The sequence below is a fragment of the Channa argus genome, chromosome 8, assembly GCF_033026475.1.
Source record: "Channa argus isolate prfri chromosome 8, Channa argus male v1.0, whole genome shotgun sequence".
In the NCBI taxonomy this organism is placed as follows: domain Eukaryota; kingdom Metazoa; phylum Chordata; class Actinopteri; order Anabantiformes; family Channidae; genus Channa; species Channa argus.
The window spans coordinates 8,565,999-8,585,444 of record NC_090204.1 but is presented as its reverse complement, the minus strand read 5'-3'; the positions used below and the strand labels follow the sequence as shown (position 1 = coordinate 8,585,444).

The 19,446-nt window shown below is 39.3% G+C and overlaps 1 protein-coding gene across 1 annotated transcript in view; it reads left to right on the top strand.

The window, feature by feature from the left end:
* Positions 1-19,446, top strand: part of notch2 (notch receptor 2) — a 43,601-nt gene that overhangs the window by 19,958 nt on the left and 4,197 nt on the right. The window contains exons 3-33 of the mRNA XM_067514173.1: positions 1,969-2,243; positions 2,871-3,093; positions 3,209-3,342; positions 3,954-4,076; positions 4,603-4,836; positions 5,078-5,233; positions 5,324-5,509; positions 5,790-5,903; positions 6,038-6,151; positions 6,368-6,601; positions 7,704-7,814; positions 7,917-8,109; positions 8,395-8,540; positions 8,637-8,750; positions 8,882-9,001; positions 10,444-10,596; positions 10,768-10,996; positions 11,163-11,364; positions 11,876-12,029; positions 12,252-12,439; positions 12,576-12,708; positions 12,904-13,155; positions 15,599-15,711; positions 16,465-16,982; positions 17,110-17,442; positions 17,587-17,729; positions 17,838-18,042; positions 18,286-18,367; positions 18,473-18,620; positions 18,697-19,016; positions 19,125-19,272. Of these exons, the coding sequence (XP_067370274.1) occupies positions 1,969-2,243; positions 2,871-3,093; positions 3,209-3,342; positions 3,954-4,076; positions 4,603-4,836; positions 5,078-5,233; positions 5,324-5,509; positions 5,790-5,903; positions 6,038-6,151; positions 6,368-6,601; positions 7,704-7,814; positions 7,917-8,109; positions 8,395-8,540; positions 8,637-8,750; positions 8,882-9,001; positions 10,444-10,596; positions 10,768-10,996; positions 11,163-11,364; positions 11,876-12,029; positions 12,252-12,439; positions 12,576-12,708; positions 12,904-13,155; positions 15,599-15,711; positions 16,465-16,982; positions 17,110-17,442; positions 17,587-17,729; positions 17,838-18,042; positions 18,286-18,367; positions 18,473-18,620; positions 18,697-19,016; positions 19,125-19,272 (5,798 nt within the window). The remainder of the gene's footprint in view (positions 1-1,968; positions 2,244-2,870; positions 3,094-3,208; positions 3,343-3,953; positions 4,077-4,602; positions 4,837-5,077; positions 5,234-5,323; positions 5,510-5,789; positions 5,904-6,037; positions 6,152-6,367; positions 6,602-7,703; positions 7,815-7,916; positions 8,110-8,394; positions 8,541-8,636; positions 8,751-8,881; positions 9,002-10,443; positions 10,597-10,767; positions 10,997-11,162; positions 11,365-11,875; positions 12,030-12,251; positions 12,440-12,575; positions 12,709-12,903; positions 13,156-15,598; positions 15,712-16,464; positions 16,983-17,109; positions 17,443-17,586; positions 17,730-17,837; positions 18,043-18,285; positions 18,368-18,472; positions 18,621-18,696; positions 19,017-19,124; positions 19,273-19,446) is intronic.

Here is a 19,446-nt window from a genome sequence, read left to right as displayed (position 1 = left end):
AACCAAGCAAATTAGTGAGAGTGGGAATATGTTGTCACATGTTGTTTGTCATTTGAAGAGACTTTGAGTGATTCACATCATACTAGGGAGACGTTTCACAGATGTGATTGATCTGTGAAACTTTTGCCTGGCATGATTCATCTGCTCTGCTTCTTTCTCATGAGCTCACAACCTAATATCTTCAAGCTGTTTTTGGGTGGAGTGGCCAATAATAAATTAATGTTAGAAAGAGATCCCCACTGTTATGTTTCAGTTTAATGTCTCTTCTATTTATCTTTTATATGCTGCGTGTCTGCTTCGTCCATCAATTTTTCACTTTTTCACAATTTTTCAGCTTTTATGAAAGAGGCTTATACAGCTGTGTATGTGTGTGGGTTGATGTGTGCTCTCTGCTCTCCTATTATGTTATCTGAGCTCCTCTGGGGAGGCACATTTAGAGGCCTGTGTAAGAAGCAGTAGGTTGCTCTGTCACCCACAGTCGTCCAACAGCGTGTTTGCCATGTGCCACACACAGTGTAACAGACATCTGCTTTAAATACCATACCAATTAAATAACCTGAGTAATAGTCTTTTGCTCTGTAAGAAATGAAGAGGTCTAACCAAATTTTGTCTCACATGGAGAAGTAGTGAGTGAAAGAGGGTGGGATTATGAAAAAACTGAGGAATAGAAAGTGACGAAGGGAACATTGTCTCTGAAGTGATCTCTAGTGGACATGTTGTGTAATATTGTGATTTCCTGCCCACTGATCGGCATGCAGCTGAATCATTTTACTGAACAACGAGAATAAAGCGAATAGAAAGAAATGGGTGAAAAGGCAGGGGGAAAAACAGAAATGATTTTTGCACCAAATGAGGTCACAACATGATAAGGCTTAGTTCATTGAAGTTGCACATTTGTGAACAAACTGCTACTGCCAAGAAAGGTTCCTCAACAATAATGTGGACATATTTGTGTAGATCATGACATGACTATACGTATTGTCAGGTATATTATTTATCTGTTGCTTTGTCCCAATAGTTGCTTCACTTGTTTTTAGTTTCTGCCAGGCATCAGTCAACAACTTCCAGATAACTCCACCTCACATCCTTCTGCTTTTGAACTTCTTCTTTGCCATTAATGACCCAAGTTTAAACCTTTCACCAAGCTCAGCTTCCCCCTTATCTCTCATTGTTTATGGCGCAACATCTCAGCATTCAGAGCAGTTTGTTCAGTAATTATAGGATTAGTGGTAAAATTTACCTATAGGAATTAATAAAGTATAACAAAATCAAACCAACCAAAAAAAAAAAAACATTGGCCAGTGGCAGACCATTGGCTTGGTGGATCTTTGCCCCGAAAGATTATCAAACTGTTCTTGAGGTGTGTGTGGGTGGTGTGTGTGGGTGGTGTGTGTGTGTGTGTGTGTGTGTGTGTGTGTGTGTGTGTGTGTGTGAACTGTGAGCATGAGACCTTAATTGTGAATAGGATGTCATATTTTTCTTTGGGTAAAGGCACTAAACAAATGCACTTCATTAACATTACCATATTCAGAGTAATTGAAAAACTAGTTTTTCTTTATGGACAACCACTCATATTGCAAATACTCCACATAATTACATATTACTGTTACATATTGATTGGATCACTAAACAGCAGTGGCAAGACTTTGTGCTAGGCAGTAATTTTTACCTGAGTCGGTTCATTAGTTTCTTTGATGTGTGCGTGTTCTGTAGGAGCAGATATTATTCTCAGCTGTTGTTGCTCTCAGCAGCACTTGTCTGATGTAGTGTGTTAGTGCACCTGACGGAAATGCTCTCTTTTGTTTTGTTTGTTTGCCTCTCTCTGAAGCGCACACAAATCTATTTGTCTTTTTTGTTAACTTATCTTTTAACTTTATTGTCCTCATTGATAGATGATTGGCTTTAAATTGTTGTGTGTGTCCTTACATAATCCCTGATCTCTAATTTTGGGGTTTTGTGTGTGTGCAGGTGTGCATCAGGTTTCCTGGGTGAGTACTGCCACCATAAGGACCCTTGTCAACCTGGATACTGCCTGAATGGAGGGAACTGCTCAGTGTCCATGAAAGCTGGTGTACCTGTACCAGGTAGTGCCATCTGCACTTGCCCTCTTGGCTTTACTGGACAGCAATGCCAGACCCCTCAAAACTCCACATGTTACCCCAACAACCCATGTGCCAACCGAGGTGTCTGCACCCTGTTGTCCCTCGAGAAGTACAAGTGTGAGTGTGCTAGAGGATGGACAGGTGAGACACTGTTTTTCTTGCAGGTGTTAGTCACAAGAGGAAGTTTGTCTGGCTTTTGTCTGTCACCAAAACAATAAAGACTATTTTCTAACTCTTTTCTTATTGTTGTCACAGTATAATTTTTGCATTGTAGTTTCCAAGCAAGTTATTTTAGGCTGACTGTATCAACCTTCTGAGAATCATGTTATTACTTCAATAATGGAGGTTAATATTTTCCACATTTTTCTTTATCTTAAAACTTTACCAAACTAATGAAATATGATTTTAATATTACAGCATTTGGCAATGTAAGAATCAATTAAGATGTAGACACCAATGTAGAAATATCATAAAATATTTTAATATTTTTCTGTCTAATTTAGGAATTTTCTCATGTATTCTAACACATCCCTATTAAATAACATCAAGCCAGGCTTATATTCCTCAATCATTCATAATTTTATTTTAGGGCATAAATGTCACCAGAAGCAACTGAGTACTTTGCTTTGAAGCTCTGATTTGTGCTGATAGAATCATGGTATAAAACACAATATATGATAAGACCTGTTAATAACTGTAAAAGCACACACATCATTGTTCCTACTATTCAAGCAGTAACACTCATCCCCTTCATCTTTATTTTTCTAGGACCACGATGTGAACAGGAAGACAGCTGTCTTTCAAGTCCCTGTGCCAATGGTGGAACATGTAGCTCTCTGTCTAGTGGAAACAGACAGACAGAGAGCTATATTTGTTCTTGTCCCCCTGGCTACACAGGTCCTCGCTGCCTAAATGACACAAATGAATGTGCTACCACACCCTCTATATGCCAGAATGGAGGAAAATGTGTCAACACACCTGGCTCCTACAAGTGAGAATACAGTTTATTCAATATATACTAACCCAGTATGAAAATGCAGTGTAAACTACTAGGAAACAGTTTATGTAGTTGAAAATGAGATAACACTGACTTTCCATTTCTACAGCTGTCTCTGTACACCCGGGTTTACGGGCCGACACTGTGAAAGCTCATACATCCCATGTTCACCTTCACCGTGCCTAAATGGAGGCACTTGCCACCAGAACTCTGAAACTAGCTACTCATGCCACTGCCTTCCAGGTACTACAATTTTAAACTCTTCTTCACCCTTTTTGTATTTTTGTTTTTTTTAAACAGCCCGGTATAAATTGGGGAGGGTTGCGTCAGGAAGGGCATCTGGCGTAAAAACTGTGCCAAATCAACATGCGGACGATGATCCGCTGTGGCAACCCTGAACTCACGGGATAAGCCGAAGGACAAAAAAAAAAAAAAAAAAAAAAAACTAAATACAGATCAGAAAGCTAAAATAATATTGCATGTGAAAGTTTAACCTTCCACCATATAGAGATATGGACAGTTTTGTCCCCCAGTAAGAGAGAGAGAGAGCAAAATCATAAAGTTGCTTAGAAGAATTTAAAGCGAATAATATTAAATTTAATAAGAGAAAGGAGCCACACTGTAACAGTTGTATTTGTACAAATGGATATAGCTTAGAGTTTCTGAATCGTTGCGTTATGTTGTTTGAGGTGCAAACAGTCTGATCCTGCTGACTGTGTTGTGTTAGGCACTACAAGTGCTACAGTTTCCAACAAACACACAAAGCTGGCATTTATAGATACATCAGAACATGTGTGAGACAATATTAAAAAAAATAGAGAAAGATGAATACTTAAATGTTTTTTTTATGCTAGGTTTCAATGGAACTAACTGTGAGAACAACATTGATGACTGCCCAGGGCATCAGTGTGCCAATGGAGGAACCTGTATGGATGGAGTCAACACTTACAACTGTCAGTGCCCTCCAGAATGGACTGGTAAGAGATGTTTCTGTGTTGTTGTTTGTTTATGTGTTCTCATGACCACTGTTAATTTCATTCATATGTTTTGGTTTCATTGTGGTACAGTACTGTATGTGGGTTCCCCATTCGAGAGCTTCAAGTCAATGTATGTTTTATGTTACTAGTCCTTTGTTCTCTTTTTTCATATTTCTGAGGACTTTTCTACACACAAGGTGTGTCCCTGCTAAGACACATGGCATACCCAGGTTTTCCGTTTACAAACATGCATACATCAACTTCCTTGGGCCTGTCTGAGTTTATATAGTACTAATCCACCTGGGGGAAGCAATGCCAATGTGATGCTTGAGCAGGGCATTTAAAAAAATGCCACTGTCAATAAATAATGCTATACTGTACATATTCGATAGTTCCAAAAAATATGGCTTTTTAGATAAGATGGTAGGCATCTAAAAATAACCTACTTAAAATATACTGAAAGTAAACTTAATATTAACAGAGTAATAACCCTTTATTCCATGTCCTTCTCCCTGTCAACCCACAGGACAACATTGCACAGAGGATGTAGATGAGTGTCATCTGCAGCCAAACACTTGCCAGAATGGAGGTACTTGCAGCAACCTGATTGGCAGCTACGTCTGTGTGTGTGTTAATGGCTGGAGTGGACCAGACTGCTCTGAAAATATCGATGACTGTGCTACAGCTGCGTGCAGCCCTGGTTCCACGTGCATTGACCGTGTTGCCTCCTTTATCTGTGTCTGCCCGTATGGAAAGACAGGTGGGCCAGTTGTAGAAAACCCCATGCATGTGTTTTTAGACCAAAACAGAAATGTTGTCGGTCTGTATTATGTTTCTAATTTTCCAATTAGATATCATGTCTGTATATATACATATACCTCAAAAAAGAGAAACAAATACTGGCAATCAGTAACTCTGTAGTGGAGATGTTATAGTTATGTCTCAGCACAGACGGTGCTTGTTTGGAATCTTTAATAAAAAAACTGAACACATTTTTTCAGGTTTACTCTGCCATAGAGATGACGCATGTATCAGTAACCCCTGCAGAGAGGGCTCTCAGTGTGACACCAACCCCATCAGTGGCATGTTCAACTGTAACTGTCCACCTGGATATATGGGCAGCACCTGCAACAATGACAGAGATGAATGCAGCATTGGTGAGGATGAAGACTACCCTTTTATATACAAATATAACTGCTATATATCTGCTTTGTTAAGACTTTAAACTTGTCCGTCTTTCTTCTCAGGTACCAATCCTTGCGAGCATGGTGGTCAGTGTGTGAATACTGATGGCTCTTTCACCTGTAACTGTGCTAGAGGTTATGCTGGGCCACGCTGTGAGCAAGATGTAAATGAGTGTGCCTCAAACCCATGCCAGAATGATGGCACTTGTCTGGATCGCATTGGGGACTACACCTGCATCTGCATGCCTGGTACAGCTCTTAAGAAATGAAACATTTTCTGAGTTTTATATATGTATTACTTCGCATTCTAATCCAGAGATACAGTTTTTATTGTGTGATTCTTGGGATCAGTCGTTTATAATACGGTATTATTTACTAGACAGAGTAAGTCACCCATCAAGAGTCACTCCTAAAGTAATGGTAATAATTGTAGAAAACATGTATTTCTAGGGAGGCTTAAAACATTAGATTAGGTAACTTTAAAAACAGAAGATATTATGAAAGCCTGTATCTCTCTCCATTTATGCAGGATTTGACGGGACACATTGTGAGATAGACGTTGACGAGTGTCTCAGCTCACCATGTCTGAACCAGGGTAAATGTCTAAACCAGGTCAGCCGCTTTGTCTGCGAATGCCCAGCAGGTTAGTATATGTGAAGCTCTGATTATGTTTTTTGTTTTTTGATAGATTTCTTTCCGCGCAAAGTGAAAAGTTTGTTTATGTAGTCTGAAATGTTTTGTAAATGTTACTATGTTCTTTGTGTGTTCCGTTTTCAGGTTTCAGCGGTGACATGTGCCAAATAGACATTGATGAGTGTTCCAGCACACCCTGTCTGAATGGGGCTAAATGTATCGATCGACCTAATGGATATGACTGTGAATGTGCTGAAGGTAAAAAGCAATCTCTGTTTGTTAAATTGATGCAAAAGTGATTTTGTCTTAATACGGATTGTGGAGCAACCACTACTATTGAGTGTAAAAACAGGAAAAAATGGTGTGTCTCACACAACCCATTGCTCTATTTGATCACACAATATTTTGAAATGGTCACCTGATCTATGATGCAGTTAATTTGGTTGTTATTCTAAAGAGAAATGTCCTCCCCAGGCTTCACTGGTTTACTTTGTGAACTGAACATCAATGATTGCATACCAGAACCATGCCACCATGGTGTGTGTAAAGATGGCATCGCCACCTTCTCCTGTGAGTGCTATCCTGGCTACACGGGCTCCATCTGTCATGTCCAGGTCCAAGAATGCCACAGCAACCCTTGTCAGAATCGAGGACGCTGTGTCGACCTGGTCGATGCCTACCAATGTAACTGCCCAACGGGAACTAGTGGTATGTGCTAAATCAATGCTCGTACAATAGACAGCTTAATACTAATTTACAGTATTCTTCGATGGAATTGTCATTTGACTTGTGAAACAGAAATGCTGTTGAACAAACACTTTGTTTGATGGGATCTGTATGAGTACAGACATGGAAACAAGACACTGAATGTAATCATCAATGTTATATCTGCCTTTCAAACCAGAAAACTCCTTGTATACCCCATGGTACCTGGTACGTGGGGTGTTTCAGCCATTTTCCTATTAAAAACACTTTGCTGCCACTTCTTTTGCAGGGTGTTAAACAAAGCTCTGCTCTGCTTCACATATTGATGCTATAGTAACTATACATCTTCAACTATCACCCAACACATTATCTTATACCATACATTTGTAGTTCCTTCTACAATTTATTATTACATTGAATTCTACTGGGTCTTTTTTTAATACAACCAAATCATTCTCATTAGTCTCTTTACCAGGTCATGTTAATAAACTTATGAGAAATCAGCTAGAAAATGAAAGTTCCCATCCCCCATATTTAAAGCTTCCTGTATAGCTTTCAATCAGTGAAGCACTCAGCATGCAGTGCTGTTTGGATTAGTAAGCTCAGTATTGTACATTGTATTACCCTTAGGCCTGGTACTGCTTTCTATACTGTACTCACGTTACCAAAATTGGCATCAAGTCACCATGTTATGTCTCACTTTGAGGTTTCATCCCCTCACTTCCCCTTTTCTGATGTGCCTTGTTCTCTCTCTTCAGTTTGTATTTGTCACCTTATTTCTGTTCTCTTGTGCTCACTCTCCCTATAACAATGTAGCTGCTACTTTTCATATTTGCATTCCATTGCTGTAATGAAGAGCTGTATGTACATTTATTTTTTGTTTACATTTTTGCACTTGTCGCAAAACTCAATTATAGTCTTACCCCCCCTGGTGGTAATATATCTCATTTTGTAACAAATAATTAATCTGCCGTGTCACAGGGCATTTTAATTGTGCGAAGTTTAAATCTCAGCATTAAGTATACAGATGGGTAAAATTATGTCCCGTATAGAAAGACCAACAATTTCTAGTTCATGAGTTTGTCTCTGTTTTTTTCCTTCTCAGGTGTAAACTGTGAGATCAATACTAATGATTGTGCAAGCAACCCCTGTCAGTTTGGAGAGTGCCAGGATGGTATTAATGAATACAAATGTGTGTGCACCCCAGGATATACTGGTAAGTTTTTATAAATTTCATAAAATTGGTAACAGCAAACAAATGAAGAAGGCTGTTATATTTATATAAGCACCTAATTTCTTTTGAATTTCTTCCTAATAGGAACTTACTGTGAATCGGAGATCAATGAGTGTAAGTCTAACCCATGTGGGATTGGAGGAACCTGCATTGACAAGGTTAATGGGTTTCATTGCCTGTGCCCACCCAGCACCCACGGCCTACTGTGTCTCTCTGGGACTGAACACTGTGCTAATCAGCCTTGTGTCCATGGAGAATGTATTGAAGAGCCAGATATGTATGTTAACCATGTTCCTCTGCTGGGAAGTTTAATGTTCTAAGCTTTGAATGTTTGAACATACACAAGTTATGTAAACTATGGGGGAAATCCCCAAAGTAAAGCATCAGTTAGGCTTAGTCAGGTTGTTTTATTTTTTTAATGGTTCACAAAGTATTGTGTATAATACAGTAAGTTATAGCCATTTTTAAAATCCTATAGCTGATGCTGGTTATTGCCTGAAGGCAACATGATGTTATTTTGGGATTGATATATGTTTTAAACTGGCCTTTTTTATGTGTAAAGGTACCACTGTGTTTGTAATTCTGGCTGGGAGGGACATCACTGTGATCAAGAAAAGAATGAGTGCCAGCCCAGTCCATGCCAAAATGGCGGCACCTGTGTGGACCGACACAATGGCTACACCTGTCAGTGCCAGTCTGGTTTTAAAGGTAACCATTATTAATGCGGTTTAGCAGGTAATTTTACTACGCAGTCAGAACAAACTGCACTGACTTTTGACAATCCCCCCCCCCCCCTCTTGTTAGGTGTAAATTGCGAGAAGGACATTGATGAATGTGCATCTGGGCCCTGTCTTAACCAGGGCTTTTGCATTGATGGCATCAACAGTTATACCTGTCAATGTAGTCCACCGTTCACAGGTTAGGAAAACTACATTATGACATCAACATCCTCCTAGCATGTACTTTTTATAGCGACCACCTTTATATAATTTTATTAGAGATTTTCTTTACTTTCATTATTATTAGAAATGTGTCTAATGTCACTATAGGTTACCACTGTGAAGTGGAACAGGATCCTTGTGCCTCACATCCATGTCAGAGGGGAGGACTGTGTCATCCATCTACAGATTATACCTCTTACACTTGTCAGTGTCCTCTTGGTTGGCAAGGTATGTGTTTATATGTTTCTATATGAGTGAGTTTGTGAGGCAGTTTGCCTGACAGTGAAGTCATATCTAATATTATATATTACTTCTTAATTTATCCGGTGCTTATCAAGGTTCGACATTAAAGCGTGCCTGCTTGCCCTGGGCAAGTAGACTCTATGACCGTCATATTTTTTATTGATCGGGCAAATGTGTCATGCAGTTGCCCGATGACAGTCTGCAGTGTTTTACTAACACTGATTTATGTGTGTCACCCCACTACAAACGGGTTGAAGTCATATTTCATTGTAGAACTGTGCACAATGTTTTCAATTTTAATGACATAATCTTAGTAATCACCGTGTCTCATTTCAAGTGAACCAGAGATTGGGTAATTTTATTTTCATTTGATGCTTTGTTCACAAACCTTCATAAATTCATGAAGCATATACTTTGATCCAAACTATACTAGTGTTCTGTCATATTAAATATATACTGTGTGAATGTGGCAGATTATCATTGCTTTTAACAACGTGTAGAAAATATTTATGGAGTACCGTCACATTTTGCGGTTTCTTGAGCTAATTTATGCTATTTTTGTTTTTTTTTAAAAGAACCGAAAGATGTGTCATTATACAAACAGAAAGTCTTTAAACCTTTCCACTTTGAAAGACCAAACTGCTGTAATTGAAAGTAACTGGCTCAACCTTTTCCTTAAGTAGTATATTAGCAGTATAGCTGTGCCTTGGTTAAAGTCAATGAGTACTAAGTAATATTACGTTTTCTCACCATCAATAAAACACACTCTACTACAATAAAATTATAGGAATATCACCATTAAGGTAAATAGTAAATTGAAAATTGAAAGACACAATTTTGCCTTGATGTGAGCAGCTCTCCAAAACAAGATCTACTCCACCTAAGCATTAAAACTCCAAAAGGTAATGTCATCCATAAAATATGGATTTTTAACATATTCACCAGATAGCTGACAATCTTGCAAATGGTAAAACTTGACTTGAAGTTTCCTAATTTACGATGAATAACCATGCAAAACACATGTGCTTCATCCAGGCATCTCTACACTCTGAAGCTATTTACTGATATCTGTAACAACAGAAATCTGCAAATAAATCAGCTAATATTTTTAAGAAATATCTTTTTCTTTTCATGTTAATATTGTCTCTTTAAATTCACAATGTCGCCATGTAGGATTCATTTATTCAGATGTAATATAAGAGTGGAATAACCCTCCTGCCTGCGTATATCTTATTATGCATTTTTCAAAGTTCCCTTACCCTTATTGATGTCATGTCAATGTTTCAATGCAGTTGCCCTAACTTTAGTTATTTTGGAAAAGTTAGTTTTAAAAAGGGAGATTATATTAATATTACAGCTCACATTTATATTTTTATAAGCTTAATGTTGAGCCCTGTTAATAATTGCTGGCTTGTTTGTATTTGTAGGTCAGCATTGCAGTAATGATGTGAATGAATGCAACAGCCAACCTTGCAAAAATGGTGGCCATTGCATGAATAGCCAGGGGAGCTACAAGTGTAAATGTCAACCTGGCTACAGTGGACATGACTGTCAAACAGACATTGATGACTGCTCACCCAGTGAGTTTCACTTCAACTTTTTCTGTCACCTTATTATCTACTTCATAAGATTGTTTTACATATCACTGGAGACTGGATATGTCAATATACCAAAACCCCCCTGAGATGTTACACATGGGTTTGAGTTTTCACAATGTAAGAGCTTCTCTTCCCTTTCTCTTTTCCTTGTAGACCCATGCTTGAATGGAGGATCCTGTGTGGATAAGGTTGGTAGTTTCTTTTGTGTTTGTCACCCGGGTTTTAAAGGGAAGTACTGTGAGACTGAGGTAGACGAGTGCGCCAGCCAGCCCTGCAAAAACGGTGCTGTGTGCAGGGACTATGTCAACAGCTTTGTGTGCCAGTGCAAACCAGGCTATGATGGAATTCTGTGTGAGCATAACATCCTTGAATGTACTGAGAGGTGAGCCACTCATTTATTACATGTTATGTGACACTTAATTGTTCTCTTTGTCTGCAGTTCAATCTATTCAGAGGAGTTTTATCTGTATGTCCTGTGAGGATTTGAGTAACTAATTAATGTCGGTGTTTTATTAATCAGCACTTTCTTTTCTACTATGCTTCTCTAGCTCATGCCTGAATAATGGCTCTTGCATTGATGGCATCAACTCCTTTGCTTGCCGTTGCCATCCTGGTTTTTACGGGGTGTTCTGTGAGTATGAGCAGAATGAGTGTGACTCCCAGCCCTGTAAGAATGGCGGCACTTGCACTGACGGACTGGGTTCTTATAGCTGCACCTGCCCTATGGGATACAGTGGACAGAACTGCCAGGTAATTTGTCTGTGAGTCACTGCAGGTGTTCAGAGTGGGTCTGCAGGTAATATGCATGAACTGCAATATTTGCTAACATTAACAACAACTATTTTACCTATCTTGCATATATGGAGTCTTGAATGCTATACATATTCTAAATTTGTGAGCTTTGTCATCTTCACAGTATAAATTGAGTTGACCAAAGTAGAACAAATGGGCTGCATACACAAAACTGAGTGCTGGGATATAAAGGGTTGAAAATTAGTTGCGTTAATATAATATGTAACTTAGGAATAAAGAGAGTAATTGCTAATAAGTTTGTGGCATAGGCATTACTTTTTCATAATGGTGCATTTTAAAACATCTAGCTACATGTGATTTGTGTAATATTACACTAATAATGCACTAGGTAGGTTAGATGCCATCAGATGAAAATTTGTTGCTCAGAAGGGTGGCTGGATGTAGCATCCTTCTGTCTGTACATCATTTACAAACATTTTACCATCTATCATTTCTCTTTTGTATGCAGAACCATGTAAACCTGTGCATTCAGGTGAACTGTCAACATGGCGGCACCTGCTCTCAGTCAGGAACCTCCTGGGCCTGTCGGTGTCCACCAGGATGGAGTGGAGTTTACTGCGATGTCCCTAAAATGTCCTGCCAGACCTATGCTGACAAACATGGTAAGTGATTATTTTCCCTTGAACTTCTATCTCAAAGAAAAATAAAACAGTATTTATATTAAAGATAATGTTTGTACGAGGGAAAATCAGTGTGGTAGGTAATCAAAATTGCCATGTAAATGTTAACTACATTATAATGTGTGTTTGCATACTTTTATCCAAATTTTAACAATGGGCAGGAATTGTACACAGTTACTAACCTCTTTTTCCAATTTACTGTAGGTTTGAATGTGGAGAATGTGTGTAACAATGCTGGGCGATGTTTTGATGTGGGCAATTTACCATTCAAGTGTCAGTGCCAGGCAGGATACACAGGCAGCTACTGTGAAAAGATGGTTGATGAGTGCCAGTCAAACCCCTGTCACAATGGAGCTACATGCAAGGATTATCAGGGCACATACGAGTGTATAGTAAGTCAATTCTCTGTCCGTGTATAATTTGTAGGCTCTAAATCTTTAATGCTTCAGGTTTTATAGTAAGAGTAAACTAGCAACAGAATTTCTAAAACATACAATGAGCAAACCTCTGTTTGTTTCATTGCTCCAGTGTAAACCAGGCTACCAGGGGGTGAACTGTGAATATGATGTGGATGAATGCCATTCGAAGCCCTGTCTCAATGGAGGAACATGTATCAATCTCATTAACCATTTCATGTGCGTCTGTCCACATGGAACAAATGGTATGTCTATGGCATGTACACATGAATACAGACACACACAAGGTTGATTTATGTAAGGGTGAATTAACCTTTAAACATTAATAAAGCAGTTTTGAAGTTAAACATTCATTGACAGTAAAGCTCTTCTGAATTGTTAAATATTACAGTACTATTATGTACTACATACAGTTACCTTTTTCTATTCTCTTCTCGTAGGGGTCCAGTGTGAAGTGAATGTGGATGACTGTGCCCCCAAGCCAGACTCCCAGGAACTTCGCTGTCTGAATGGAGGACAGTGTGTGGATGGTGTGGGCCGTTACACGTGCACCTGCCCTCCAGGATTTATTGGAGAACACTGTGAGGGGGATCTCAATGAATGCCTGTCTAAACCCTGCCATGAACCTGGCAGCCAAGACTGTGTTCAGCTGATCAACGATTACCAGTGCCGCTGTAAACCCGGATACACAGGTACATTGATTTAAGCTGCTCAAAGGGATATAACAGCCCCATATAATGTTAAATGTTAGAAAAAAAGCATAATGTTAGTATTTTATGAACAGTGTTTCAGTAATTAGGAGTCTTGGTGGTTGACTGACATGGGTTTTTCAATGTCTGATGCAGAGTTGTAAGGAGCAGGGAGGCTGATGGCCGATTTATAATGTTTTTAATGTTTTTTTTCTCTCTCGCAGAATTAAAAATGCAATTTAATATTAGCAAAGGACAGACAAATATACTCAACATAAAATAGTAATTTGAGTATTAAAAATATGATAAATATTTCAAATAATAATAATTGAAAACAAAAAATTTGCAGTGAGCAGACTAAATAAATTAAGAACCAAATTAGAATTAATTTATATCATAGAATTATTTATAAAGTAGCAACAAGTATATCTAATAAGCCGCTTTACTGTATTTTTGAATAATCAAATACATACACTCATTTTAGTACACATAGCTGAAACAAATCCAATCCTATAAATTCTCACTTGAGAAAGGTTACAGTATGTGATGAAACAACTGTATGATTAGATTGGGGGCTGAAATGTTTGAGGCCAATGACATCATGTCCTCATGTGGCCTGGCTGAAGACACCTTTATTCACAGCATAAAAGCTGGCAACATGTGGTGACGTCTCCACAGCCCTGCTTGCACATATAAACCTCTGTCACCACAGTTGTCCCCTCTTCACCAAGCTCAGCTGTGAGAAGGGGCAGCATAGTGTTGTACCTCCTACCTCTCCTTTGGGGAGCAGAGGTTATAGACCTACAGATGGAGCAGCCTAAAACTGCTGCGTAATTCATGCTTGAGTCCTGTCAGATGGGGGAGGTATCCCATACGGACTTTACACTGAGTGTCAACCCCCCATGATGACGGTGAACTCAGACCCGCCCTGTTACTGCCCCAATCAACTTTCGTCAAAAGTTTATTTATATAGCACTTTCCAACAACCAACAGGTTGGCCAAAGTGCTTTAAAGTAAGACAAAATAAGACATTTAAAATGTATAAAATGCAGGAAGGTAATCAAACAAATGTATCTACAGAACCACAGATAAATGCTTGATGTATTAAAAAGAAATAAAAATCTAACAACCAATTTAAAACTAATACATTGCTAAAATATTTGAGCTACCCAGTCTAAATACAAAACATACCATTAAAATACTATAAGACAGAAAAGAAGACACAAACTCAATAAATACATACATAAATAAGGTGTCTTACTGCTCCACTAAATGAAATGCCTGATAAAAAGATGTGCTTTGAGTTCTGACTTAATAGACCATTACTCTGGGGCCAGACACAGTTCTAATGGAAGATTGTTCCAGAGTAGGTGCTGCTACAGAGAAAGCACAGTCACCCCATCTCTTGTATCTGGTATGAAGGACTGCCAGTTGGCTCTGCTCCTTAGAGCACAATGATCTAGATTGCCTGTGTGGCTTTTGAAGGTCAGATAAATAAGGTCGTGCAAGACCTTTTAGTGCCTTAAAAATAAAAGTTACCATCAAGTTGCTAAGTTGGATTGATTTACCAGGTGGAGCAGTGATTAGTGTTATGATACTGCAGTGTGATGATCTGGATTTTTTGTCCAATCCAAAACCATCATTATACTGTAGCCCTCTGTATTTCTGTCAGTGATCTACATTGTGAACATTAACTTGTGAACTGGACTTACTTGAGTCCAGGTTCAGGTGTGTGTCTGTTTAACCGCAGGCTATAAACACTCCAGCAGAACACAGGTGGAGTGTATTTATTTGTGCGTTAGAATGTAATCACAGTGAAAACTAGGAAAATAAGGTTTTTATTTCTCAGCAGATAGACTGCTTTGTCTGTCAAAACGCTACTTTCTGTGTGTTTTGAGTGTTTGTGTTGGTGTTAATCATCTCTCAATTAATTCAGCTTTTCTCTGCTACAGCATTAAATAAGCAAAATTCTGGAGCTATGTTGACCATGTAAATAAACTGTTTTAATCTAACACTCTCCCCCCAACAAATGTGTCTGAACTGGTTTTAAACTTTTTAGATTATTGATTATAGATTATTGCAAGAAAATAGTTAATATTGCCTGGTTCTATTCATGGGCTCTATTTACCAGGTCTTTTGTTATTAAAGGTTGAAACCGTAAGGCTTGATCTTAACAATTACACACAAAACAAGTATTGGCCATAAATTCAAACCCAGGGACGAGGTCCTCAATAGCCACTCTAGTGCATCAAAGACCCAGCAGAAAGATTTTCACATGCATGAGTGAAATGCTCGCAGTGAGAGCAGCAGATGGGTTTTTTGATAATAGGATACATAAGTGTCGACATCGGTCAATGCCGATTGATTGATTGGTTAAAAAAATGTGCCACTATTGGTAATAATCCAACAAAATGCTAGTTATTTTCCTGTATAACTTTTCCTCCAGGTCGTCATTGTGAGTCCATGGTGGATCTGTGTCTGTCCAGGCCGTGCCTTCATGGTGGCATCTGCACAATGAACATGAGCTCAGTAAATGGCTACACCTGCTCCTGTGTTTCTGTAAGTTTTTTTGTTTTAACCAGATATTTTCTGATTTTTTGTTAGTGCAACACTATGCGGTCATTAATATACCTTTATACCAGGTCTTTGATTTACACATTAAGGTCTTGATTATCATTGCCATTTTGTTGTTGTTGTGCATAGGACAGAAACTGTACAAAGTGGAATCAGATTTAAAATGTGAGTGTATTGGCTTGCGATGGTATGAGAAAGGAAAAAAATTCTTTTTGTAGGATGGTCAGACATAGCATTACAAAAATAGCATCAGTTTCTCTCTAATGTTTGTCACTGAAGAAGGATTGATATATTCAAGTAATCAGACTGATCACAGTAAGTCATTGTTTGAAACTCTATTGAAAGGATAGCAATTTTAACATGGCATCTTGTTTTTCAGTGGGTTGTAACACGCAAATACAGACAAAGCAACATTACACGAGATACACTTGAAATACACTAATGTATACATGAGTGTTTTTTGCCCTAATAGTAGAACTTCTGACTTTTCACACTAAATTCTTGTTTTAACCACCATAACCTCTTGCTCCTTCTCTTATTCTCATGCTTGCTTCAGAGGGCCACACCATGGCTCAGGTATAGTAGACAAGAACCAAGAGTTTAGATTAGTTACAGATGTTTGTGCCATCAAACATCAGCTGCAAAGTTGTATTAACCTACTGGAAATGTGTGGCTTTGCCTGACTTTGAAAATGATTGTATTTCTATTATGCTTCAACAAATTTCTTATTTTTTATAGGGCTTTATGGGGCCAAACTGTATGGACATTGATTACGGCTGCCTCAAGCAACATTGCCAAAATGGTGGGCGCTGTGTGAAGTCAGGTGGGCAGCTGTACTGCCAATGCCAGCCAGGCTTCAGTGGGCCACACTGTGAGAATGAATTAAGGTGTCCACATAACTGCCAAAATGGTGGAATCTGCATCAAAGACCCATCCTACCCATACCAGTACACTTGCCACTGTCTCATGAACTTCTCTGGACGGTACTGTGAAAACAAACGCACTGCAACCTGTCCCGATGTGAAGTGTGAGCAGCGCATGGGGGATGAAGTGTGTGATAATGAATGTAACAACCATGAATGCCACTGGGATGGAGGAGACTGCTCGCTCAACTGGATGCAGCCTTGGCATAACTGCACTGCCACTGTCCCTTGCTGGGATCGCTTCAAGAATGGTCATTGTGATAAGGAGTGTGACAATCCTGGGTGCCTCTTTGACAGCTTTGAGTGCAAGGACACCCCACCAAGCTCCTGCAAGTACGTGACCCTTGTCTTTATTATATTTTATTTTTTTATTTCAAAAAAAATTATGCCTTTGTGGTGCAAAAAGTCCAAAGTTTCTAAATCAGCAAACGCCTTTCGTTCCTGTGCTGTGTATTTTCAGGTATGATAAGTACTGTGCAGACCACTATGGAAACAAAATCTGTGACCAGAGCTGCAACACGGAGGCCTGTGGCTGGGATGGCTTGGACTGTTCTGCTGACACTCCACCCAAAATAGCAGATGGAATACTGGTTATTGTGGTTCGGTTGCAGCCGGAGGAGCTGCTTGGTGACTTAACAGGTTTCTTGCGCACCTTGGGAGACCTGTTGCACACCAACCTGCGAGTGAAGTTAGATGACAAAAAAAACCCAATGGTGTACCCGTACTATTCTGACCAAGGAAAACACGCACAGAGCAATAGAAACAAACGGGAGATAAAAAGGGAAGTTATTGGGTAAGCATAGTTCAAGATGAAACGCATGCTTTCTCTTTTTTATAGATGTCATATAATGTTTAGTAAAATAAAATCAGTTTTCTTTGAACTACGTGTCATTATGTGTCTTTGTATTTTTGCTTTTTTTTTTGCTTATTTGTGCAGCTCTGTGGTGCACCTGGAGATCGATAACCGCGAATGTTTCCAGGTCTCTGGCAACTGTTTCTCCAACACTGACGAGGCAGCATCCTACATAGCAGCAGCACACATCAAGGCTGAACTGTCTTACCCTATAGTGTCTGTTAAAAGTAAGCTGAACTGCTGTTCAGGACTTATTGGAATTTAACTGGTTTGTTTTTAAGTAAAAAACTGAATTAACTAAAGGCAAAATCACAGTTTAGTTTTTTATTTTCCAGGTGATCCAGTGACGCGAAAGGGAGGGGGTTATCTGATATATCTGATTGGACTTGCTGTGGTTATTATTCTGCTTATTGTTGTGCTGGGGATGTTAGCAGCCAAGAGAAAGCTTAAACGCAGTCACCTATGGCTTCCTGATGGCTTCTCTGCAAATAAAAATGACAAGCGGCGAGAGCCTGTCGGACAGGATGACTTTGACATGAAGTAAGTGGATACAAAAAAAGACAAAGAAGGTGAAAATCTCCCCTACAGTTAAGAAAATGTAAATGGCTAGAACAGCTCAATGGCATCTGTAAAAGGATGTGATTGTACACTGAATATATATTGAATCACAGTATAGTTGTGTAACATGGCATGTATGCTGTGTCTCGCCATACATTTAAGTACAAGGTAATCGAATAGTCCCTAATGGGGGGGTCCCGCGGTCTTTTTTTTTTAACACATCAGGAATTTCAAGACCCAGGATGGAACACTGATTAGTGGAAGTCAAAGATGGTTGGAAGACGAGGCCCCCGCCAAGAAACCAAGAGTAAGTGAATTAAAAATGATAACGAATGACAAAGTTTATGAGTTGGGGTAGTACAAATCAGATTTAATTAACAAATGTTGTTTCACAATCTTTGGCTTTTTATAGACTGAAGACAAACCTTTGCTGGCTATGGATGGAAATGTTGACAGAAGGGAGTGGACCCTGCAACACCGCAAGGCTGCTGACATCACTCTAACTCCTCCACAGGCGGACCTGGACTCTGACTGTCTGGATGTTAATGTGAAGGGACCTGGTGAGAAGAAAAATGTGCTTATTTTTTTTTTATGAATGAATTGGCTTTCTTTAATAATGAATTTCTGCTCTCTCAGATGGTTTCACCCCGCTAATGTTGGCGTCGCTACGTAACGGTGGAGGCCCAGACTGCAGCCTGCATGGAGATGAGGAGGAGGAGAGTGGAGGAGATGAACCAGGTCCTAGTGTCATTTCAGACCTCATCACTCAGGGTGCTTCACTGATGGCTCAGACTGATCGTACAGGAGAAACTGCTCTCCACCTAGCTGCTCGTTATGCCAGAGCTGATGCTGCTAAGAGACTGCTAGACGCTGGAGCTGACCCCAATGCCCATGACAACATGGGGAGAACTCCTTTGCATGCTGCTGTGGCAGCTGATGCCCAGGGGGTCTTCCAGGTAAGACGAGTGCCTGATCCTAACTTTGGTCTTAACTGATAATTAACTCTGAAATCTGCTTCATTGGGGTCTTTTTTTTTCTCACATGTTTCTGTATCTCTGTCTCAGATTCTGATCCGTAATCGTGCAACAGAACTGGATGCCCGAATGAATGATGGCACTACTCCTCTGATCCTGGCTGCCAGGCTAGCTGTGGAGGGCATGGTGGAAGAGCTGATCCACTGTCATGCCGACATCAATGCTGTGGATGACCATGGTCAGGAAACAACATTTGTTTCTTTTTACTAACTTTATTAAATATTTTAATTTTGTCTGGTCTGCATCACAGCCTGTAAGACATGCAGTCGTTCATAATGAATTAAAACATTGCTTCTATTGAAACTGTGGTAATGGTTTAAGGGATCTTAAACTAATATTAACTATTAACTAA